The following is a 25630-nucleotide window of genomic DNA, read 5'->3' as shown; positions in this document are numbered from 1 at the left end:
AAAATGAATGAACAAAGTTTTTTACCTTCTACATATCAGCTAGTAAGCTTGAAATTGAACCATCTTGCAAAAGTATGTCTGCTACTTCAGGTTAATGTACTACCTATTCCAATGCATATGGTCTGCTACAAAAATGGGAAATAAATCCTTGTGCATCTTTAAAAAGTTGACTTGTTATGCCTAACATACCTGTACCATAGAATTCTGTAAACGAGTTTAGGACATGGTGTTCTTGTGTTCCATGTAAAGATTTAAGGGTTGAAAAAAAAAAAAAACAATGAAAATTTCGAAAAAAAAACTGTTTCTTTTTTTTTTCTTTTTTTTTCAACCAGGATAAAATTGAAAAAAAAGAAAAAACAGAGCTTCCTCATAGAATTCTATTGCGATGCAACTCTTTTGGACGTATCTAATAGTTAAGATAAATTAATTAAATTATGGGGTTTTACGTGCCAAAACCACTTTCTGATTATGAGGCACGCCGTAGTGGAGGGCTTCGGAAATTTCGACCACCTGGGGCTCTTTAACATGCACCTAAATCGAAGTACATAGGTGTTTTCACAATTTGCCCCCATAGAAATGCGGCCGCCGTGGCTGGGATTCGATCCCATGACCTCGTGCTCAGCAGCCGAACATGTCTAAAAGTTTGGTCAAAAGAAGGAGTTTGGGAGTCTATGAAGCCTCTGAATCCATCCACGTGGTGGCAAGGACTTTGCTTCAACGAACCCTTGAGTCCCCTTGCCTGTCACGTACTGCAGATTCCCCCTTCTGAGGCGTGTGAAAGAAACTGGCCCAAATTTTTAAATGTGCACACCAAGCTATGCAGCAGGCTCGCAGGGGGATCGCATGCAAAAACTTTTGCACGCACTCAAACCTTAATGTCCAGAAGCCTTTGTTTGCTGCACAGTGAAGCGTTCACATGTCAAGCGGAAATGAATTGGACACAGATTGATACAAATGTTGGAATTGATGCTTTTATGTGAAATCTGTGCCTTGACGTGAAATCGTGCCTAGATTTTGAACCCGCAAGCTCTGCTGGGACTTTTGTGATGCAATAATGTAACAATTATATTCTTTTCAGTGTTAGAGAAATAAATGTGTTGGGTTTTTATTGCTCTATGCGCAATCGTCTTTCTTTCAATTTTTCATATTTTTCTGAAGAAACATGAAAGAAACCAGTCTTTTTTCACGTCCGTCAAAACTTCATGAAATTTAGATCTGTAGTTCCGTGTGCCACTCATATGCATGTGTAGCACCCATTTTAAGCTTTGCACTTCTGAAATGCAACTAAGTGTGTACTCACTGATTGCTGGTCTCAGTTTGATTTTAGTTTCATTTTCTGTGTAACAAACCTGGACTGCTATGTACATTTCATTTTCTGTATGATGAGGTTTGTGCAACCATATGGTTGATAGCTTGTGCATGTTGAATCTAGACCATTGCATTTGTGCTCTTTATTATATGCTTTTTTAGGGGTTAGTCTAACAGGGTAATATTGGAAATCGGGTTACAGAGCTTGGGGAACTTCGGCTGGAACAAATTTGTTAAGACAAACCCAGTGCACCCTGAAGAGCATTACTAGTCTGGGTACCACAGGAGTACTGAAAAGTCAGAACTTTCTTGCTTTTTGCAGCTGAAGCATGTAACTATGAGGGGTGCACTCTGTTGTTTGCGCAGATGTTTGTGCTTCAAAATTCTATTTTGGATGTTTAGCTTAGGTTGTGAAAAAAATTGTTGCATCGCAGCACCCATGGTATACATTTGCTCAAGATGGTACCTTTAAAGACAACTCTTACTGTTTCCACATTCACTGGTGTGTGTCTTGTTTGCTTCAGGAAAAGAAGCCAGCATTGCTTGGCTACTTTGCTGCCAAGGAGAGTGAGGCGTACGTAACATTCCGCCGGGTGGCTTCTGACTTGAGAGACGACTGCAATTTTTACTTTGTGGCCAGGTTGGTTGGCTCTGAATTCTAATTTGACCGTTTCCTTTTATGTATATTAATTTAAAGGGAACTGCTGATTTAAGGGGATGTGCTGCTCGAAAAAATTTCTTTTAAAAATATTTGTACTAGAGATATGAAAATTCACCCAATTATAGAGTTTTCAAGCAGAGTTCAAATATGTCATTAGTTTTTGTGTTGCTGTTACAGTCATGTCCTACACAATGGCAAAATATAGTGATTTGGCGGGCACTTTATTGTGTATAAAATATTCGCAAGAAGCATTGTGCTGTAGCCTATTTAGCTATTTGTAGACCACAAAGTGCTGATATTTATCCAAACAGTGTGTACCATTACTGGAACTATGAAAATGAAACTAGGACACCAATTAATTTTTTACAAAATCCGATGAAAATAACCTTGTACATACACTTATAATTGTCCTATACTAAATAAACTTGGCATACATACTCTTGAAGATATGTACAGTGATGATATCTACTTGAGATTGCAATACCTCCCAGCAGTATTTGCAAAAGTACAAGGTTATATTTCAGGCAACTGAGAAAAAAAAAGTTGGGATGTTCTAATTTTTTTTTGCATAGTTCCAGTAATTGTACATGCTGTTCAGCTAGATATAAGCACTTTTCGATCTACGAAGAGCTAAACAAGCTACCGCATGATGCTTTTTATGAAAATTTAGTACATAAAAAGTGCCCACAAAGATAACTATAATTTGCCATTTGTGGACACATAACTAAAATATTATAAAAGATACACAATAACTAATGACATATTTGAAATCTGCATAAAAGAAATATAATTAGCTCAATTTTGAGGCCTCCAGTACAAATAATACAAAAGAATACCCTTTCTCAGCATTACCAATGACGACAGCTCAAAGAGCCATTTGTAAAATAAAGTGGAACAACTCTCTTGTTTGAAACATTTAGAACTAATTTAAATAAAAATGAGTTAGAACTGAAAATTGTTGTGGTACAAATTTTATTGTTGGAGCAAAAACGTGGAGTGATAACCTGTCAAAGCAGCTGCTGTCTATTGTGCTACTGTAGTCTAGAAATCTTGCGACATGGTCCAGGTCAGTATATTGAGATTAACATAACAGGTGATGATCATAATAGTGTTTGGCCAGGGTTTTTTAAACCATTTAGTTGTTCCTCATCAGCCTATGTGTGTTTCATAATACAATTTCAGTTGCTCAAGAAAGTTAGTGAAATGTCAACTGGTTTACAGAATTGTGCAGCAACGCAGTACATGTCTCAGATTCACTTGTTATTGGCTACAATTTGCACTCTTACCTTCTTTTTCTGCCTACTTGTATCCTTTTAAAAGCTGCTTTTTCACTTGTCATTCATTGTCTCGGAGCTTAAGTTTGTTTTTTGTTGGTACCATCCTTGATGGCAATTCTTCTCCGGACTTCGGAAAGAGTACCTAAGATATAAATTTAAAACATTGTCATAAAATAGTTGTACATTTTGTTTTTCCAAAGCGCAAGGCATATGTCAGGACCACTTACTAGAGTGGAGATTATTATGCACATAGCTTTTTTGAACCTTTATTAGAATGATTGGATTATTTTAAGCACTTTTTTTTTTACGTTACTCTTTGTTCTGCTAAGTAACAGTGCCATACTAAAGTTTCTGGCTGGGCTGTTTGGCACTTGTGTCATTCACATTTGACAGCAAAATACTACAAATACTACTCAAATACTATTTGAAACATTCATTATCTTCTCCTGCTGTTCTTGCTTGCATATTTAGTTACCCATTGCGTATCAACATGCTTGACCACTGCAATGGTTGTGTGTGTGTGTGTGGGGGGGGGGGGGGGGAACTTGCTGCTAAAACTGATACCACATCAATTTACCTTGTGAGGGTATCTTTATGTATGTGCTCATAAAAGCATGAAGTAACTTGTGAGGCATGTTATCATTTTATCATGCAATGTTATTTTGCAGCCCTGCAGGAGAAAATGGTACAGCAACAGTGGATGCTATTCATTTCAAACCACCTCGTACAAAGGTGAGAACATGCCTGCCAATTTATTTGGAAAGTCAAAATTTTTCGTTAAAGGGTGGGTTGGGAGCAGTGTATATTATAGCTTGCTCTGTAAAGTTGTTGAGAAATGTAACTCTGTGTAGTTTGGTAATTACAGGATTCACTTACTAAGCAAACCTTATATTACAGAGTGTATCTCATTAACAGGAGTTACTTCTGAATTACAATAATAACAGGGCTATAACCTGAGGAAGCACACAAGCACATGAATAATTCTTTTTGGTTCATTTTACTGTAGATCATAACAGATTATTTTATTTTAAAGAATAACTGTATAGCCAAAACCCATATGCATGGACAGAATGAAACTATTTTTACACCAATGTCAACACTGACCATTTATTCAAAGAATAGCAGTAGTGCTTTTCAACATTACCTCAGCATAGCATCAGCATGCTCTCAGCTTGCACTTTCAGCTTGCACTTGTTGGTTTCACTCACTCTACGAAAAGCGTCGGTAAGTTGCACAAAGTGATGTTGATTACTTTTACTTGCTATTGCATTATTACTGTATAAATAAGATATAGGTCGACCTGGAATATAGCTTTATCTGTTACTTTAAAATAAAAGCAAATTGAAGAAGATAAGGAAAATTTGCAATGCATTTAAGTAAAAAACATACTCTATTGATTCAATTTGTTCCTTTATCAGAGATAGTCTAATGAGCCCCCGAATCTTATGTGCAACCAGTTTTTATGAGTTCATAGCAAAGTAGAATGTTCACCCAAGCCTAATGCACACTCTATTTTACAACAAAAATGTATCATGCCTGCGGTTTTTGCAATCTGATAAAGGTGAGACCTGAAGAGTTTACCATCACAGAATTGAAAGTTATTTACACTTGACATTCATTTTCGTCACTCTTGGATAGCTGTTTATTATTATGGGCCACAACATGTAATCCATGTGGTCCACTGTCTGATATTCCACATTTCTTCAATGACTCCACAACCATTTTGAACTAGGTGGTGGTCCACTCTTTCCGCTCCTAGAGTAGGCACTTCACCAGTTCATCATCTGTTGCAAGGCTCCAAATCTTCAAAAATGCATGACACAGCTCTGTTGTTGCTAGCTTAACCCCTAAAATAACTTCTCTTTTGATAAGTTATGAAAGAGATACATCGTCAATGCTGACTTGTGTGAAAACTTCTTCTGTTGCCATCTGTGACAATTGGGGCAACATTGGTTCGTAACAGTAGGCTGTTGCGAATGCCATGAATGTGGTTTTGCTTTGTTATGATTGTAACGTGCAGGCAATTTTCGAACTCATTTTGGACGAATATGGTAAGGTATGGTAAAATATGGTACGGTATAGATTTGAATAAATGTGGTAATTATTCATTGGTGAGCTGCCGTTTTTACTTGAAATTCTGCTGAGGGCAGGCTAATTATTGGTGCTTTTGGCAGTAGGTAAAATGTCTTCATTATATTCATTGTTCCCCAGAACCACCAAGGCATGACTCCTTTGTGGAGGGGCCGCTGCTTGTGTCCAGTGTGTGCATACTGACCAGCGAAATTTGAATTAGGTGGCAAAGGCGAATTCCACGATCCTAAATATTGAAAATCTTGACCTGTATGGCTACTGGCCTGGACCTTCTGTTGTGATTGAATTACCAGAAATCTAGTGTACTTGATTTCACGTGGCCTTCAGTGCAAAATTTATGCTTTAGGGAAAGGCTTCTGTGAGGCTAGTAGCAGGAAGAAACAGCAGCTAGCAGCCTAAGTTGGTTTGTGGTGCTGTCCTATGTGCCACGAAAGACCAGGGTCCATATTCAGAAAACTTCTTTTGCATAAGTTTGATCTGTTTCGCCATTACCTCTGCAATAGACTTTTTATCATACCAATTGTTATGAGTGTCTGGAAGGCAAGTGCAGGCCGATAAAAGAATGACTAGTCTGAAAGAAAAGTCCATTGAATACTGGTCAAACTTGTGTCAAAAATTGGTGGATGAGCTTTCTTCTGGGACTGCAGGGACATCCAACTTCAAGGTATATATTTAAAAACTGTTTATTATTTCGGCATATGAAGCTATTTCATGCTTTGCTTTAGAACAGTGTTGCCAACCGTTTGCTCAAAAAGACCCCACATGCTGCCTTGAAAATTTCTACATTACCCTACTTGGCCTTCTCCTTGGGCCTACATTTGACCTTACACACCAAATTTTTGTTAAAATACTGAACTATGCAACTTAAAATATAAAGGAAGGCTAACAAATAACAACTTAAACAACCGAAACCATAAAATATTTGAAAGAATCAACATTTTATAATCAAGGTTCCTACAACCTTTCATCACAAGATTTGCAAATTGCAGAAGCTGCATTAGCTTTTGCATGTGCCATTGAAGAAATTTATGACTTCAGAAACTGCTATATTACCATATTTACTCGATGCTGATACGCCCTCAATTGTAATACGCACCCATTTTCTGTGACAAAAAAAAATTGATTGTAGCACGCACCTGATTTGAGGGGCCAGAAAAAAAATTCTTTACGATACCGCGCACCTCATGCTTTCATACAGAAATACAGCTTTCTCTGATTTGGAAAAACAGATTTGCTGCTAATGCACTATACTTGCGATTACTAAAATAAGTCGGTTTTGCCTGAAAGGCGAAGCATCGATTGCAATAGTAAATTAGTAGACAGATATACGAGGTAAGGATACCAGTTTTATTGGCCATATAAACTTGTAAACCTTTGCTTACTAACTAAATTAACCAGCATGGTGTCGGGCGTGCACAAGCAAACATGAACACGTCTCACTCGATGACCGCAGAAGCACGTTGTCAGAACACTGAGTGAGGAAGTGCAGTAGCAGGAGCGAGCGATTTGACTTGAGAGTTGCCTCTCGCTTCATTGCGAACTGAGCGACAAGAACACAGTGTGCACGAAGCTATTGGCCCTTTGTGCGCCTAGACACGTAGACTCTGTCCCCATCGGTTTCAAGATAGGGCCCACGCAGCCACGCCATACACATGTGCCAGAGTAGAACGCCTCTCCTTCTGTTTGCGCCAGTTCTGCACGCAAGTTTCAGGAGCTCTGAATGCTCGTGATGCAGCCCGATTTCCATCCGTCACCGCACACGATAACTTTCTTTTTAAATCCGGCATCATGATGAACTTGGTGTGTCTTCACAGTGGGCACTTCCTTGCTTATAGAGCAAACATAGAATATGGGAAGGCAGACAGTAGACTAACCTAAGCACACGTACTACAGAACATGGCAGAAGCTACAGTAGCGAGGCTCGAAGTGCTTATGAGGCAGTCATTTTGAAATGCTGATGTGTTTATGGTAACGTAGATGTAGGGTAGTACTTCATTCTAACATGCGCATATTTTTTTAATACTCATTTTATTTGGAGAAGAGTGCGTGTTAGATTTAAGTAAATATGGCATCTGAGGTTACATTGCAAGCGTTATAATGGCAGAAATCGGAAATGCACATGATTATTTTCTACATATGGTAACAAACCACAAGGCCGGATAAATTATTATTAGTTGTTCATTTCTAAAATCATACTGTCTTGCATGCTGTGATGAACAAATCATGAAAGCAGAAATACTTCCAGTGCTCATGCTGATTCAGTTCCAACCATTCACAGCAAAAGATCACGTTTCTCTCTTGTTTCCGGTCATAATGACGCAGTTGACTTTGTTTTCAACGTGGGTTTCTCGTCGCTTCTAACGTAAGAAGGCAACATCATTCAATTTCGATCTACCCTTCCTGGATTAGGCAACAAGTGAGTAGTGCTTTAGAAGTGTGGGCAGTACTAGTAGCTCCATTTTGACATTCAAGCTATGTAAGAGCAGTTGTTGGTGCTATAACCATTGTTTCATGGAGGAAAGGAAGGGGGATTCAGAGGCCTGCAGGCTTTCCTTAATTTTGATGCCACATGTCTGATAGTTGGAATTCGGAAGTTATACACTTCAGTTCGTTTGCCAGCTTAAGCATGCAAGTGCTATACAGTGCTTGCAGACCCCCATGTTAACATATTTTATTTAATAACAAGAAAATTGTGTCCACATAATCAGCGTCGCTAATTTCCAGGGCGATTGTTTGGACAAAGTTCTGCAAGATGACCATGTGCTCCTATTACCATGCGAATTGATAGATAGATTAAGCAAGAACATTGTTTTAGCTATATCGCATACTTAGGTTCAGTGGGTACCACTGGCCAGATTTTGTACATTTTCTAAAGGTTTCCATGCCTTAGTTCTGAGGTCTTTTGCCTAGATTTCACCTAAGAATTATCGGGTGGCCCCTGTGGCTTTACCAAGCAGCCGAAAAAGCTCTACATGTAGAGTAATTGCTGTACGGTTGGCAACACAACTTTAAAGTGGTTGGCTGCTTTTTCTTCTTTCCCCACTTAGTTTCCTTTTGCTTAATAAGTTTTAACGTGTGTCACCTTGACCTCTCTCAAACTGTCTTAGAGATAGCACTTAGAGATAGTGCACGGTCTGCAGCCCGCCATTGTGCAGCTTACTAAAGATTTTGGCAGACTATCTTGTTGCAAATGTAAAACATGGAAGCATTTGTACATGGAGTAAAATTCAGAGGTGTGAGAGTCATTCCACATCATTGCTTTTGACTCTGTCCTCTTTGCAGTCTTTGCAGTTGTCTTGTCTTCATAGTCGATTACGAACTGTATGCTCCACGTGCACTGCTAGCTCCTGTTAGTGTTGGTGCCGTCGGAGTTTCGCATGTTGAAGCACTGCTGTGGAAACAAGAGGTTGTGGTTTCAAAAGCAATTTTGCAAAGTGTTATTATATTAGGTTTATGATAATTTAAATAACAGTCATTCTATTAGGATTGACGGGTATAGCAGAAGACCAGAAAATTCCTTCAAATTACGCCTGTGCTGCTCCAAAATGAAACGGAACAACTGCGGGTTCATTTTATGGCCAGTGTTAGTGTAGACTGACTGCTGTGTAACTAACATGGGTTTTGTTAGTTTCATCTTCAAAATGTCGGGAGGTGCCGTGGCAGTCCAATCTTGTGCTATTGCTTGATCTAATGCTTGACCTAATACTTGGCCTTATGCCCCACTTCCTTAGCAGGCCCTTGAATCCGGGATTGTATTTTGCCAATTACTTGTTAATTGCATAATCTTGTACTTGCCACTTGGCCCTTGAGATGATGACATGCATATGACAGAAAATGCACACTATTGTGGGAGGCTTGTTGTCAGGGCCGGTAGACTAAAGGAACTTGCTCCTAGTCGCCCATTGTTGCTTTTTAATTAATTTTAATGTAGAAACTGTGAATAATAATTAATTCATTCAGCCTGTTTAGTTCTGGTTGTTTCACTTACAATGTTGCAAATGCATGGCGAGGAGTGCATGTATGCATTTTAAAAGCATATGTCAAATACAAGTGGGTTGTGCATTGCTTGAGGAACTTTGTAGCAGTACACCAGTTGTAATTGAGTGTAATGACATTTGCTTCAGTCATTTGAAATTCCTGTGTTGCAATAAGGTTGCTGCTTTTGCCAAGTGTTACTTGCTTTGTTCTCATCCGGACATAACATTCAGGCTAAGACTAAGCTGTTGTTTCTTTTTTTTAATTGCGATAGGAACTACATGGACACGGCAGGCGAATTGGTTCCACATATATTTGGGTATATGTTTGCTACCTGCTTATGCATGCCATGTATATGCAAGGTAGATGCTGTACTATTCAACCACCAAAGTTGATCAGACCAGGTTTTATGGTCTTAACTGAATTATTCCTTAGCATTTTTGAGAATGGCAGCCTGCAAGCAAACGTCATGAAACAACATTAACAGCGCATGGCATATATCTTATATCTGCTCTGACTACCAAATACTAAAAGTGCAAAACAATATCAGTATCTTCTGTTTTTGCTCAAACCTGGAAGTGTTGTCATTTTACTGGCACGGCTCTTTACGGGCAGTGTAGTGGGGCCTGTGTGGTGCCTCTACAGGCTGTACATGGCTTTTAAGGGTGCCAGAAATCTTTGTGTGCCCGTATATGTTGCATCCCCATTAGTCAGACTCACGTATATTTAGAACACTGTCCTAAGAGTTCAAGCACAGTGCTAAAACATGTTAGCACTGTCGGTGCTTCACCTTTGAGTGAAACTGCCAATTTGTTTTTCTTAGTGCAGTAACTCGTGTCAGCATCGTCATATACAGTGCCTTACAAACATTGAGTGCTTATCGACTGTAAATGTGGTTAACTAGTCAAACGTTATTGTTCCTGTTTTTGTCTCCTGATCTTGTGTGCAGTTTGGCGAAAAGCATGAAACCTATCCATCACTGCCCCACCAGTTTGATGAACTGAAAAAGTGGGCTGGGGAAAAGTGCATTCCATTAGTGCGTGAAATCACCTTTGAGAATGCCGAGGTAAGTTGGGAGGCATTTGGCTTCACTGTGTGTTTGGTAGCAGTACCAGATTGTGTGCATGTGTCTTTCCTTTGGGTGGTGTGCAGGAGCTGACAGAAGAAGGCCTGCCATTCCTCATCTTGTTCCACCACCCTGATGACAAAGAGAGTGTTGAAGAATTCACAAAAGTTGTCCACGAACAACTGCAAAACGAGAAACGTATGAAGACTTCTCAATGTCATTTTTATGTCATTCTTAGAGTTCATTGTTCATTTGGTGTAGGCTCTAAATGCCCTGTTGATTTATGCAGCCAAATCCACTTACAACAGTGTTGATACTCAAAGAAATATCAAAATTGATGACTTCAATGAAGCTAGAATTTTAAAAAGCATGCAGATCCCACACACTGTGGGAATCTGTGTAAGCGAAGCTTCTTGTAGTGTTAGCATTAATTGACAGTAATTGGTGGTGATGGCGAATGTTTAAGTTATTGAATGTTTGGTGCCATATAAGAGTAATGAGGTAATCTTCCCCTTGCATGCAACACTTGATTTTGTCCACTTAGTACGCAAAATGCAGTGAAACATGTTTGCTTGAGGCATTGTTGTGGGCCATTGTTAGCACTGTGATTGCTTCCCACAGCATATCGCATTGTGGCAGGAGTGTTAAACTTTAATTATGTTGCTTTATATGCCAAAACCATGATTTGATTATGAGGCATGCAATTTGACTGCCAAGGTCGGGATCGAACCCGTGACCATGAGCAACGCCATAGCCACTAGGTTCAGAAGTGTTGATTTGCTGGCCGGTTGCTTGTGTAGTGTTATCTTGACGCGGTGCTTTACTACGGCTTTGCGTCTGCACGCTCTGCCTCACTTCTCAGCAGGACAAATTTGCACTATGTTTATTTTTCAAAAATAGCAGACACATACTATACCGTACCATACCTTGAATTAATATTCATCTACTTACTCCTGAACTGCTGCCACTGGCAGTTGTAGCCTTTCCTTTATTGAAGAGATCCCAAACGGCGCATGCTTTCTGACGTCGCATGAGAGTCTACCCATTCTCTGCCTGCTCTTTCTACTCCCTCTCCGGACTGTTGTGCGTGAGCACAGAGGCAACCGCTGCAGCTTCTATAATGCTTTTGCGAGGTGAGGGCATTGTGGCCATGCTCCCCTGAAACGAAGCATGCTTTTTAACATTGCTAATGTCTTTTCCCACGCTCCTATTGTGTGCTCTCAACCACCTCCCGACGCGGTGTGCAAGACTGCAGCAGCAGCAGCAGCAGCTGCAGCAGTGTAAAAGTCGAAGGAAGAGGCTAAGAAAGCATTGCTTTAAAAAGCTGGGACAAACTTTTTCGCTTTTGCAACACATAGAGCTGGTCACAGGTACCATGACCTCGTAGTAAAGAATCTGTTAACTTCACTTCCTTTGAAATGGCAGAAGGCCGAGCTTACACCAACGACACAGACTATGCATGTGCACCTTTGATGCAGATAAACAGTGGAGGTCATGTTACCACACGAGGGGCTGTATTTTCGGTTGCATCTGCGAGTGACAGTGTTCGTGGCACTATGAAGGAGGCATTCTTGGCACTATACCCGGAATGCAGTTGCCCGTCGATGCTGGCATATCTGGTGCTAGTCATGCGAAATCTTACAAAGGCGATTGTATCGCTGGAACTGAATGACCAAGAAAACAGCTTTTGGATACAGAATGTGGCTGATCCAGCTGAGTTGTTAGGTAGGAGGGTGTAAGTGGGGAGTTTTCTTTTCCCACTTCTCTGTTAGTGCTATGCGGAGTCAGTTACTGCTTTTAAGGATGGAAGTTTGGCAGACAGAATTATGCCGCGTATATAAACTGTAGTGATGTATAGTAGCAGTTGTTCTCATGTGTCATTGGAACCTCATGCTTGTCTTTTGAGGTACTATGCCTGCTTGTATACTGAGAGCTGTGGTGCAGTCGTTGACTTTTGTGGTTCACAAAGGCTATTGCACCCGGCTACTCGTTACTATTAGGTTACAGGCTTGATTCTGATGGGGGCAGGGTACATCAACACTAGTTCACTGCAATTTTGTTGCAGGTTAAAGAACCTGTGGTGGTCCAAATTAATACGGCGTCCTTACTACAGTCCCCCTTATGGTCAAGTTGTGACTTTGGGGGCATAAAACCCAGTGAATTCTTATTTTAGTTTCGGATATTCAGCATCTGTCATTGTGCCGATGTTTCTCAGGCCTTCGCCTAGTATGACATTACAGCTTTGCAGTTTGCACACAAAAATTTACCTTCAACCATGAATAGTGATTTTATCTCCTTGTAACTCAAGATTTTATACCAAACAAGCACCGAGAGAATTGCAAGACAGTAAATCACCAGTCTAACTTGACTAAGTTTTCTTCTTGGTATCCTGTAAAAGAGCACGAAAGGCACATAATTCGTTATTGTAAACTGTAAAAATACTCTTCCAGAAACCTCGCAGCATTTGTTTCGTGTCAAGAAACAACTTAGTTGCAAAGAAACTAGTGACTGGTGAAAATAGCATTCTTCTACCATACTGGACCTTTTTAGGAATGCCAGTGCCACCTGTGATGCCTAAGGAATCGTGGGAATTCTGAGGGTCTGTTTCTAGTTTTTGCACTACCAGTAAGATGGCTGGTAGCCACTGATGACCGAGCCACTGGCAAGGGGGGGGGGGGGGGTTACTGCCGTACTGCGCTGGTAAGGGAAAAATATAAAAAATAAGCGGGACTCACTCGCTATGATCAGACTTCTTATCCTGCAAGCAGCTCTGTATCATGTATGCTTAGGCTTGCGGCAGATGACGATTCGGGACACAGAATGAGTATGTGAACGAGCAAGCAATGCATTCACTCCACCCAAATCCAAAGCCCCATTGTAAGTGCGTTTGGAAGAATTCATATCCTACTCAAAGAGTACAAAACAAACACCTTTGGACGACGCTGGTTTGCTATACACAAACATTGTCAATATATGCAAACGTACGCGAGCAACAAACACTTCACAACGATGCGCCGTCCACTGACTGCTGTCAATAGTGCTGGTAGGCCTAGCTCGCTGGACGCTGCAGCCGCAGCTGACAACGCTCACTATCTGGGTCGTGATAGACAGCTTATTTTCGCCAACACAATTAATGTTAGTACAATTTTGTTGCTCGTAAATAAATAGAACTAGGTTTTTTGACACCGTTAGTGCAAAGAGCAAACGTACAAGCCAAGCGAGCCGGCTCACTGAGACAATCTGTGTGATGCTGCGTGCCTGCGAAATGCCCTCGCATTGTGGTTCCCGATCGTGCAAGTGGTTATATCAGTATTGGTGTTGTTTTAGTATTGTTTCTACGTTACGAAGTTACATCATGGAATACCAACTAGCCCAATCTCTAACAATATAGCATTGAAAGCTGCTTTACAGAATAGGCGCTTTTGACATAAGTTTATTCTGTTAGTTGCTATCTCGTGTCGGAAACAAATTGTAGATTTTTATGCATCTGTAAGCGGTTTATTTGATCTTGCCATTGCGTGAAGTTATTTGATCTTGCTAGTGCATGTGGGAGTTGGCTGAAGTTGAGGGGGACTTTGAGAAATAAAGGTTTATTTACATTATGTACAGAAATAGAACAAAGCAAAGTAATGGTAAAAAGTCATTGTTACATCTGGCAGCAAGTCGAATGCTATGGCCCACAGCAAGAGGAACGTCTGCCTCTTCCTGGTGGTTCTCTGGCTTTTAACCCCTTCAGTCCGTCTGGGACCCGTCATTTTCAGCCAGTCGTTCAGCCCGTGCAAGTGCCGTCATTTTCATCCAGTAGTTGGGCCCATGCAAGTGGCGTCATATTTGGCCAATGGAGACATTCCCTGGCCTCTATCCTCTGATGGCTGCCTCCGTCTGGCGTTGCCTCCTTGCCTAGAATGCGCTCAGCTGGAGGGGACAGGTTGTCTTGAACGACATTCCAATGCTGCAAGCAGCATTTCCCGGGACTAGGGTCAACTACATCGAACCGGGCTCGCTTTCAATTGCACTTTCAGGAAGTGTCATGCAGGGGGGAGGCAAAAGCTCTGCAAGCAGCATACGAGGACGGGATAGCCAACCTGCCTGACGGGTCCGGCAGCATGGTCAACGTACGCCTGTGCACCGTAATTGAAATACGACGGCGAGTGGCGTTCGGGGACCTTGACTGATGCTAGTTAATGTTCTGTTAATGTATCTAACAGGCTATAGAGGCAAACGCCTTGACTGGAATGATTGGTCAGTGTCACCGCCTCTGTGGTAGGCATTGTCACACACAATCCATGCTGTGATTGACTGCAACCATCCGATTGCTCCAGCTGTTGTACAACAGTATTCAGACAGTTCGTATACCATCGAATACGATGTCCCATCCTGTCAGGAGTGGTTAGGAATTGCTGGTGGGCGGCTGTGAGTACAAAGTCGATGGCAGATCATACACTGTGTCTCCTACTTTTATGCCTGCAATGCCTTCTTAACGGCACGAGCTAGTCACGTGCAAGGCCAAGGCTTTAAGTTCGTAAGGTACTCTTTCACCCAATAACCTACAAAAAGATTGATGCTGAAGTTTAACGATGTGGTGCAACCCGTTGCACCGAAGTTGAAGGCCTGAAAGGGGTTTGGAAACAACTTGTTCACAACAAAAAATGGCTTTCAGTCACAGTTTAGTCGACCAGAGAACTGCAGTCCAAACATTGTGGGGAAAAGCAACTGGTTCATTATAATATGGGCTGGCATCAGATAAAAACATTAATGTAGAGTGCTTTGGAAGAACCGTCATCAAAACAAAAGTTACATGGCCACTGCGGTGATATGATTACATTATGCAAACATTCCAAAACTCCGAACTGACGCGCCATGAATTGTTTTCTGTACCACGGCCGGTAAAACAGAAAACTCGTCTTATAACTACATGCAGTGGAAATGCACGTACCACAGTGAGATGGTGCAAAGACACGCTCTTTGTTTACATGCACCTACAAGCTTCCGGCTGCACCATGGTGCAACTTTTCATTGAAGACAAAAAAAAAAAAAAAGTAAATCTTTGCCCATGTTCCGACAGTACGCATCCAAGCGTTATGCATGTGTCACTGCGTATGCTGTTACTACTGACCAAGCGATTAAAACGAATGGAAATGTGGTCTTGCTCCTGCACCTGTGCAGTGGACCATGCAGTAAGCAGATGATGGAGCACTGTCCCTAAAGATTCCCATAATCACCGCAGCCACTTGGTGGTGTGCGCTACTTTCCAAAGAGGTCTATTCGAGTCACCCTTGATGAGCAAGGCAGTGTGACGTAGCATAGGTCATCACCACTGTTAGCTGCCATCAGTGGGTAAAACTGTGGCCATGAAATGACACTATGGCTTTTCCATAAAACACAGAAGGGAAGCTGGAAACGGAGCCAAGACAGTGTAGTTAGCTCCATTAACAAGACCAAAAGAAAGCATGCGCCTCTTGTGAACACGACCTCACGATCATCTTCATAGGCTCGTCGCCTTGGACCTTGTTGATCCCCCCAATAACAATCCTTTGTCTTGTGAGGCTAGACTCCAGTGATTTAGGTTCATGACATGGACACAGCTTTTTCTGCTGCCTGCAGTTAGAATGAGCTTCGCGAGCCGGCAGAACCAGCATGGCACTATGCATAACTGAATCTACCAAAGCATGAGTGCACAGGCAGCGTGGGGTTGAGTGAAATCAAAACTTTTAAACCACTCGCACTGTCATCAAGGGCAACGTCAATCAGTACTCTTTTTTTTGAAAATTGAATACAAGTGGACAAGTAGCATTTTTTATGTGTTAAAATGCAATGTAGTCTTCTTACTTGTAGTTGACTACTATAGTGACAAAATCATAATGAGGCAGTGTGACATCATCGGGCTAGTGCTGGAACATTCCTTTTGAGTCTAAAATTCTATCTTACACTTCTTTCATTTTTTTTTTTTTCGCTTACTTAGTCTTTGGTAACACCTCGTTTACCTCATTTTCTTGCTCTGTCCTGCGTAATACTATTGTAATACTATTGACACCTTAGATGTTTTGAAGCAATAACCTCTCACTCTTGCTTGACTTAATAAAGTGTCCCTTTAAACAAGTCAGATTCCATTCTTTTAGGCATGGCATCACCAGACTAATCAACTTATTTTGTTTTGAAAATTTCATTGTGGCAGTGCTGTAATTGCTCACTGCAATATACATATAACACATTTTCGTAACTGGTATTTGTAAATTTGTAAAGAGGGTTACACTGTCATTCTTTTCCTGCAAGTGTGTAAACTTTAAAAGGAATCCTTTCATCCCAAGCTATGTGTAGTAAAAATATATAGACATACCAAAGTTGATAGTGTACGAAAAATTTAATATGGTCTACTTTGCAAAAAGAAAAAAAGGTATAGTTACTGTGTAAAAGGTTGTGATAGTCAAAGTTGCAGTCATTAAACAGCATCTTATATTAGTAGTTTAGTTGTGTGAGCTTTACAGGAACAAATTATGTCCATTGCTCCTGTTATGGTTCATGTTAAGCAGACTAAATGTCTGTGACAGCAGTGATAGTGAAAGAACCGCAGTATCAACTGCAATGTTTGTTATTATACATATGCACATCTTTTGAAAAAAAAAAAAGCTTAATGAATGTCATCGTGTTTGAAACGAGACTAGCAGACACTTGCTGTTTGGGCTGTAACAAGCTGAAGGCAGCAGGTGACTCTGGTGCCATGCAAAGGTCCTTACCATTGCTTTTTCTACACAGCCCCTGTCATTTTGCGCTGTTCTGATATTTGCTTGCTTCAGTGCGGCTTGTATTGCAATTACAGATGCTATCAACCCCCTCATTGCGGATGGAGTCAAGTTTGCCCACCCTTTGCAGCATTTGGGCAAAACAGTTAAGGACCTGCCACTCATTGCCATTGACAGCTTCAGGCACATGTATCGCTTTCCAGACTTCGCTCACCTGAAGTGAGTAGCTGCTTCGTATTCTCAGTGCCTCTACCTTTTCAAAGGAGCTAAATATGCATCAAGAAAGAACCTATTTATTTATGTTAAGTATACTGTAATTAGAGGTGGGCGAATATCAACTTTTTCAAATATGAATCGAATACGAATTGTAAGTATTGAATATGGAATGGAATACTGAATAGTCGTACGTAGACGTGTATATTTAAATAAGCAAAATCTATTTTAGTCTAACTAGGTACCACGTTTGTATTGGCTATATTGGCAGTAACTATCATGGAGAAACGATCAGTTGCAGATACAAGATAATTGTTATAAAGATGGCACAAATAGCCTCTCAACAACTTTAGAGCAAGGTTGCAAACAAGCCTTTCAAGAATGAATGACTGCTGTATGACTAGCTTTCCAAAATATTAAACAAATGGTTGCCGCAAAAAAGATCAGAAGTTCATCAGAAACGCCGGTTTACACAAACTGATAAAACATTTTTTCTGAGCAACACTCTGGAATGAGTGCAGTGCCTGTCAAGGAATATAATCCGAGAAGAAAATTTTGAAAGGGACCTAATATAATAGAGCTATAGTTACTGCAATGTTTACTTTCCCATGAACTGATTGTTTCTTCTCAGTAGAAGCTGAACCTTTAGAAATGGCCTTTAGTAAATCATCCTTTTGCTACGCTAAAAAAGCCATTTTTGCCCTGAGAGGCCGGCCGCCTCTGAGGCGGCCCTGCCTTTAGCAAGCCAGAAAAGAGGCTAAAATTGAAGTCTGGTGGCAACACAGCCTTTAAGTTCCTGCATCAGTTCATTGTGACATGAATTTTGCTGCTGTCTGCTCAGGCCTTCTTAATTTTCTAATGGTAAAGATTTGCTGCATCATATTCTGGAGGGGCCAAAGAATAAACTTAATGAGTTTTGAGAAATCTTATGGAGCCGAATATGATTAGATATAGTTGGAAATTTGTGGCCTGACACTGATATATGGTGTTGAGTTTCAGCGCGAAATTTTTAAAAAATTGAAGTTTTACTTCAATTTTTTTCGTCTAATAATGAACATAGTATTGCTGTGAAATTAATGATAAAATAATAAGTCCATATAAGTCAATAATAAGTCAGCAATAATATCGTTTTGAAAGAATAAAAATTTATGTGCCTTGAGTGGTTTATTGTTTCTCTATAATGTCCTTTTAAAAGCAACTACTTCCTCGCCTCCCAGAAAATCATAACAGTTTATAAGTAAAGAAAATATCACACGAACTTTACAACTATATCAGTTCAAAACCAGCAAAGTTGTGCATGCCGCTGATAAGAAAAATGTAAAGGCCGTGAAATGAACAAGTTGAGGATAAATATTTTAATGAAACTTTGTCATTCAAGAACCTTGTTTAGATTTTTGTACATATGCAACGGCCAGGAAAGAATGTCAGTGACGCTGTCCTTTGTTCCAATGTATTGCGCAGGAGCAGCTGTTACCGGTCGTGTATTGTGAATAATTGCACCGAAATTATAGTCGCAACAGAGCGCACATATATAGAAAGCACGAATTCTGCAAAAATATACGAGGGCAAGTCAAATGAAAGTGAGCCAATGCGTATATATATGGCAAACGGGGTACTTTATTTAAAAGTAGTCTCCATGAGCATTTAGACATTTGTCCCACTGACTAACGAGTCGCATGATTTCAGTCTTGTAAAGATCCTTGGGTTGCTGCTTCAAAAAGTCTGTTACTGATTCTTTCACATCATTGCCCGACACGAGTCTGGTTGACTTGAGCTATTTTTTCAATTGCCCCAAAATGTGGAAGTCACAAGGCGACAGTTCTGGGCTGTATGGCGGATGTTGCAGCGTTTCCCCCTTGAACTTTGCCAGTTTTGTGGTAACCACACCAGCGACGTGGGGACGGACATTGTCGTTCTGCAGGATGACCCCATTCGTCAATTTTCCACGTCGTTTGTTCTTGATTGTGACACGCAGCCGATCCGGCGTTTCACAATATCGGAAACGATTGATAGTCTCTCCAGGTTTAGCAAAGTCTATCAGTAATGGCCCCTGACGATCGAAAAAAAAGTCAGCACCTTTCCGGTGGAAATGACGGCCTTTGCTTTCTTTGGGGGTGGTGAATTCGAATGTTTCCACTGTAAGCATCGCCGTCATGTTTCAGGCTCGTAATAGTGGCACGATGATTTGTACACGGTGACAACTGCAGGCAAGAACTCGTCTCCCTCATTGTGATACCGGATCAGATGAGTCATGGCAGCACTGAACCTCTCCGTCTTCTGGCGGTGGTTCAAAATCTTGAGCATCCATTGCGCACACAAGAGTCTATAACTGAGATGTTCATGAATTATGGTGTGAACCGAACCATGACTGATGTTCACACGCTCTGCCAGTTCATCGATGCGTATCCTCCATTCTTGTCTAATCAGCTCATCAACCTTTGCAATTGTGTGGAGGTGATTGCGCAGCCGCTCTGGCCCACTCTTGGATTGTCTTTGCAACTTTCACGTCTTTCTTTGAACCGTTTGCTCCAATGCTTCACAGTGGCCAATGAAATGCAATGTTCAACGTACGCGGCAGCCATACAGCGACTAATTTCTTTTTGGAATACGCCTTCAGCTGTCAAAAACTTCACGACACCATGCTGTTCAACTTTTGGAGCGTCCATTATGTCACGCAACCATGTTCAACCCAATGTATAAGAGCAATAAAGAACATTTATCCTCACACCTGCATGTCACTTTTGTAAACGAGGAATGCCGGTGTGCTACGCGCATGCCTTGCAGATAATGAACCGAACCATTATTGCACGAGCTGGGTTGGCTCACTTTCATTTGACTCGCCCTCGTACATTAGAAATGAGAAGATACAATGGAATATACAAATACAAAGTTACAGCTTGATAAAGTGCTGAAAAGTCTCACTGGAAACAAAGTTCTATGCACGTATACACAAAACCTTGCAACAAGATATTTATATATATGGATAAATCTCCAATAAATCTACATATCTAAGGAAAAGTCACTGTATATAATGTGTCAAACAAGGCAAATAAACATGGTAGGCAATCACAGATTCACAGATCACGGAATCCTAAGGTCCCGTCCCCCCTTCTCCCTCCACTCCCCCCGGATGTATCGCGCGATAGAAGGCGGCGCACTTCCTCCCCGCTCTTCTCCCTTGCGCACTCAAGACTGAGTTACCATCGTCAGCTCACCCCTGCCACCTCCCCTAGCTTTCACTTGCACATGCAGCATGTGGCGCGCGGTCACGATGTTATCGTCCTTGGACTTTATACGGAACATGAGGGCAATGGTAACGGCAGGAATGCGCCTGGAGTGTCCATGTAATTGCTATTGCAGTAATATAATAAGAGTATCCAGCAATTGAAGCATCTCGTGGCCCATTACTTTCCGCAAAAGAAGAAGTAACAAAATCTAACTTTCACCATGCGGCAATTCGTTGCGTCGCAACAATGCCTTTTTTTTCTTTTGTGGGGCCGAAGCACTGAAATAAAAAAAATACGCTAAGAAAAGCACATTGGCCGCAATCGAATGCCAACTTTGGGCACCTAATGCGGCTACCAAAGGAATATCGAAGAAACAGTGAGATGCTTGGTCCACACAGAACTATACGCATGCTGCTAGGTATCCTACACAGGCGATACGAGTTTCCGGAGAGGTTGTGCTCAAGCGAACGCATTGCAATCCGTCGAGTCTCCACAGTGATGGCGGCGAGCCACCATTGTTTCTTTTATTCGCCTGCTATCCAGAAAGCATCCAAAACTCTGCCAGGCGAAAATCCACTCGGGTAGACAAAAACGAACGCGCACGGAAGGGCGCAGCGCGGTGGTCGGGGCAACACGAGATAAACACATGCGCTCTGGCTGGCTCTGGCAGCCTGCAGGTAGCGAGAACAGGAAAATTGAAGAGGCTCAATGTGTCCTTGTGAATAAAAGTCAAAGTAGAAAAATAAATAAGAACGTAGTTACCTTTGTTGACTTTAGTGTCTTGACATAGATGCTTTGGCACAGGTGAAATGTTGATATTCTTTTCTGTGACATGACAGCACAAATGAACCACCACAACGCTTCGTCTCATCGCACCTCGCTGCATGCTTTGTCAGTTTGTCTCATAGTGTGTTGATTTGGCTTGTCTTGTTGTATGGTCTGATGTAAGACTTTAGAAAACTTGGTGCTCCTTTGGCGTCAAATGTTTATAACAACATTAAGCCCACAAAGTTGCAGAATTGAAAATCTAAAGCACGACTTTGGAAATGTCAAGGTACTTTTTGCGTGAAAAGTTTATGAGAATTTATATCCATAAAGTTTCGAAATTGAAATCCATGCACTCGCGTAGATTCCGTGGCCTAAAATAAATTATGGGGTTTTACGTGCCAAAAACCACTTTCTGATTAGGAGGCACGCCGTAGTGGAGAACTCCGGAAATTTTGACCACCTGGGGTTCTTTAACGTGCACCTAAATCTAAGTACACAGGTGTTTTCACATTTCGCCTCCATCGAAATTTCGCCTCCATTTCGCCTCCAGCCGCCGTGGCCGGGATTCGATCCCGCGACCTCGTACTCAGCAGCCCGATTCCGCAGCCTCTGTGATATGCTGCAACGAGCCCACTTGCTATAAAAATGCTCTTGAAACTTTGGCTCGAATGAGGCTCGTTGCGTTACGTGACTCCCGGTGCATGGGCGTTGCCACGAAATCCAGCTCGAGTTTGCAATGTTCGCGCTGAAATGTCTCTTCGGAAGTGAAAAAGACTTTCTAGACAAAATCCAGAATGATTTCCGGCGCCGGGGGTTGTTTTGTTCGGCGGTGCATGACAGCACGAAAAAATTTCATTTCGGGGGGAAGGAGCTGAAGCCCCATAAGCCCCCCCCCTGGCTACACCCATGGTGTTAACATATTCTGTAGTTTCATTTCGTTCTACATAGTCTTTTTCTTTATATATAGCATTTAGAAGTATGGACAAAAAGTATCTTTTAGACAATCTTTCATGACGCACGACTTTTATGTGGTTTATAAGTTAACCTTGTATATCACACATATGTGCCCCTGGTCATGTAGCTGCCATGGTAATGTACAGTTGATGCAGGTAGCAAACATGTTTTTGTTGCATCCTGCCTCTGTTTATTGTACATATGCACTTTACTGGAGGCTTGGCATGCTTGCTCTTATTGGTTTGCAAGTGGTGGTCCTTCATTTGAAAATTGAAAGGTTAACAAAAGTTTACTTGTGGCACAGCTGCTAAGAAAGGGCTTGCTATGCTTGCTTGTTTTTTGCATTGTAGATGGCTAGAAGTGCAACTTAGTGCAGTGTATTTACACTTTTCATGTGTATGTTGGACACTTTCAGAATTCCTGGAAAGCTCAAGGCATTTGTAGATGATCTGTATTCTGGGAAACTTCATAGAGAATTCCATTATGGCCCAGATCCCACGGTAGGAGGGGCCGAAACTGAAGCTCAGGTATGCTTCCAAATACTTGTTCAGAGTTGGCATTCAGGAACTCTGTTAAATAAGGATAGCATAACAATGATGCTAATGGCTTAACCTTCTTACCTAAACATGTCAGTGAGCTATTTTGCTCCCATAAAACAAACCAGGACCTTTAAACATCAAGCTTTAAAAGCTGAAGGAATCATTGGTGTTTCTAGTGTCTTCGATAAATATGTGCAAGTTAAGTAACATGCTGATTTAATGTGCTAGCATAATTTTCAGTCTGCCATCTACTGTTTGAAATTGGCATTCTCCCTCTGCCGCATGCTCCAAAGCACACTTTTGGCATGGAAATTATGAACATGTTTCTTCCGTTCATGTATTTCTTATAGCTTATATAACGTGCTTCCTTGTTCCTGCAGTTGTAAAAAAACTATGGACAGTGCAGTGATTATATCTGACGAGGGTTGCCTGAAATAGAAGTTCAGCTTCAGCGTATACATATACTAAGTGTTAGAAAAGCAAAAAAAAAAGATAGATTGTGGGGCACAATAAAGTGATACATAAAAACTAAAAATCACGTAACCAGCAGGTACTTCCTGCATAATGTACCTCATTCTTTCATGATTTCTTCAGCATTCGGTATGCATTAGAGTAGCCTATGTCGTCTTGCTTCATCGTGGTTCAAACTGAAAGAGAACAAAAAAGCCCCAAGTTTTTGCATGTAGCGCAAAAGTGTCCTACAGTCAGTGTTGAAAGGACAGACACTACATAATATGATCATTTTATACTTCATGTATTTGCATCTATAAGTTTGAGTGCATTTCCACTAAGGAGTTCTGAGTCCAGGTTTCTTATGAATTTTATGGGTTCTACATTCATATATGCGCATGTTTAAAAAGCATAATTGGAGAACGCTTAAGCTTCACCTTTAAGAGTGGGACATGATAGCGTTCAAAGACCCCTGACTGCTTTTCATGCTTCCCGGCAGCTGTAGCTAAAGTAACTGTAATGTTTACAGCGAAACACTGGCGATGAATGCTATGCACGAAGATGAGCTTTCTGGTGGAAATGCAGCTTCTTGCATGGGGCCGATCCCGGACGTAGCGTACAGCTGTGCCAAACCTCAAATAGCGGCTTTAAAAGACGTTTGTGTTTGAGTTTCTGCGTAACAGAATTATGTTTTCTCGTATATTCAAATTGTAATCCAAACGCTATCATGTCTGTAGGTTGATCGTAATTCGCACCTTACAAATTTTCTGACGCACTTTACTTTAAGAAATTCATTTAGTTCAGTAATGCCTATGCACCATGAGGAGGGCCTGCGTGGTTCGGGATGACTTTTCTCTCATGTACAACGCCACTGGATTTTCTGCAACATGGGGCCGTTAATGCTATTGCTTTAAAAAATTCAGTCTGAACAAAAGAAAAATGTATTTGTGCTTTGCATGCTCTTTTTGACATAACTTAAGTTGATCGTGAGCAATGCACTGGCGATGTTTATCAACTATAGTCGAACCTCGATTAATGAAGTCTCATTCTGTACAAAATTTTGTATGTTAATTCGTTATGAAAGAATGAACAAATGTCTGCACCAAAATTTCTCTGTTGGAGCCATGCAACAGAATCGTAAATCTGAACTGCGCTAAGGTACAAAAAACAAATACTAACTGATAGCACCAATGACCAAAACATACCTTTTGCATTTATTGACCTAAATATGCAGAATACATTTAAGTTATTTTTGTGGGGCATTTCACCTTTTTACTACTGGCTTGCACCATCTTGAGCTAAGTACAAAAAAATGTTGCTTCGTTATAACTTACAGCATCATCTCAGATCCTGTATTTTTGTAGCAGTAAAATAATCATTCCAATAAAGTGTGGCCAAGTAAGCATCATACCTGTAAATACGGTATGCAGTTAACTTTCAGACTCCCTAGGGGCCACGAAAACCTCAGAAAAATAGGGCAGTCCGAAAAAAACGAATGCATGTCTCTTACTGCCCCCAAGGGCTCAAATCACCACAGGCATTTACGAAATAGCTCCAAAGGCCTGCCAGTGCACCTATTAGGTGTATCGGTGATCGTGATAGGAGAAGACTGGTGCACGCGTGTATAATTAATTGAAAGATACTATGTCCCGTGACAACTACCACTTCTACTTGCTATGCTTCACTGTGTAACAATACTGTAATGAGGCGAAGCTGACTTTCGGCATTATGCAATGCGTCGGGCTTTCTGAGCTTCGAAGCTATTCCAAAGGATTACAAAGGCGGAGTTGGCATCATTGCTAACAGCGATAAATTGTTTCAATGAAAAGCATGGCACCGAACAGCAAAAAGCTTGGTAGCGAATGTCGAAGTAGATAGGCCTACCGTTGCCGCGGTGATGGCTACGACTGCCAGTGGATCTGTGTGCAAGAGCGCCGGTTCGAGGCAGCGAGATCGAAATGTCGGCGGTAGGGGCTTCTATTAATTCTATTTCGGACCTGTGGTCATGGCTGGAAGTCTGGAAAATCAGGCGGAAAAGTTTTTTTTGCGTCTAAAATTTCACACGTTCTTGTACGTTGACGCTAAATGTACACGGCGGTGCCGCGAAGGTGTTCGAACCGTCGGGCATGCCTGAAAAATTGGGCGTCCGGAAAATTGGTTTTTGACTGTATTTGATGATTGGTATACATATCTTTCTTGTATGGAGGTTCAATGTCAATCAATAAAAAAATAGCTTTATTTATGCAACTCAAGAACTTTGTAGGAAGTAATTGTAGCAATAGCGTATGCAGCTAGTACCTGGTCCAGTACAGAAAATTACGTATGCATCACTTATGCACATATTCTAAGCGGGTAGGAACA

The 25630-nt window shown here is 41.2% G+C and overlaps 1 protein-coding gene across 1 annotated transcript in view; it reads left to right on the top strand.

Annotated features, from left to right (window-relative positions):
• Positions 1 to 25630, top strand: part of ERp44 (Endoplasmic reticulum protein 44) — a 56981-nt gene that overhangs the window by 10455 nt on the left and 20896 nt on the right. The window contains exons 6-11 of the mRNA XM_050194332.3: positions 1833 to 1948; positions 3915 to 3978; positions 10262 to 10378; positions 10465 to 10576; positions 17196 to 17337; positions 22696 to 22807. Of these exons, the coding sequence (XP_050050289.1) occupies positions 1833 to 1948; positions 3915 to 3978; positions 10262 to 10378; positions 10465 to 10576; positions 17196 to 17337; positions 22696 to 22807 (663 nt within the window). The remainder of the gene's footprint in view (positions 1 to 1832; positions 1949 to 3914; positions 3979 to 10261; positions 10379 to 10464; positions 10577 to 17195; positions 17338 to 22695; positions 22808 to 25630) is intronic.

This window comes from Dermacentor andersoni, chromosome 1 (assembly GCF_023375885.2).
Source record: "Dermacentor andersoni chromosome 1, qqDerAnde1_hic_scaffold, whole genome shotgun sequence".
Classification (NCBI taxonomy): domain Eukaryota; kingdom Metazoa; phylum Arthropoda; class Arachnida; order Ixodida; family Ixodidae; genus Dermacentor; species Dermacentor andersoni.
The sequence above is the reverse complement of the archived record's forward strand: the minus strand, read 5'-3'. Positions and strand labels throughout refer to the sequence as shown.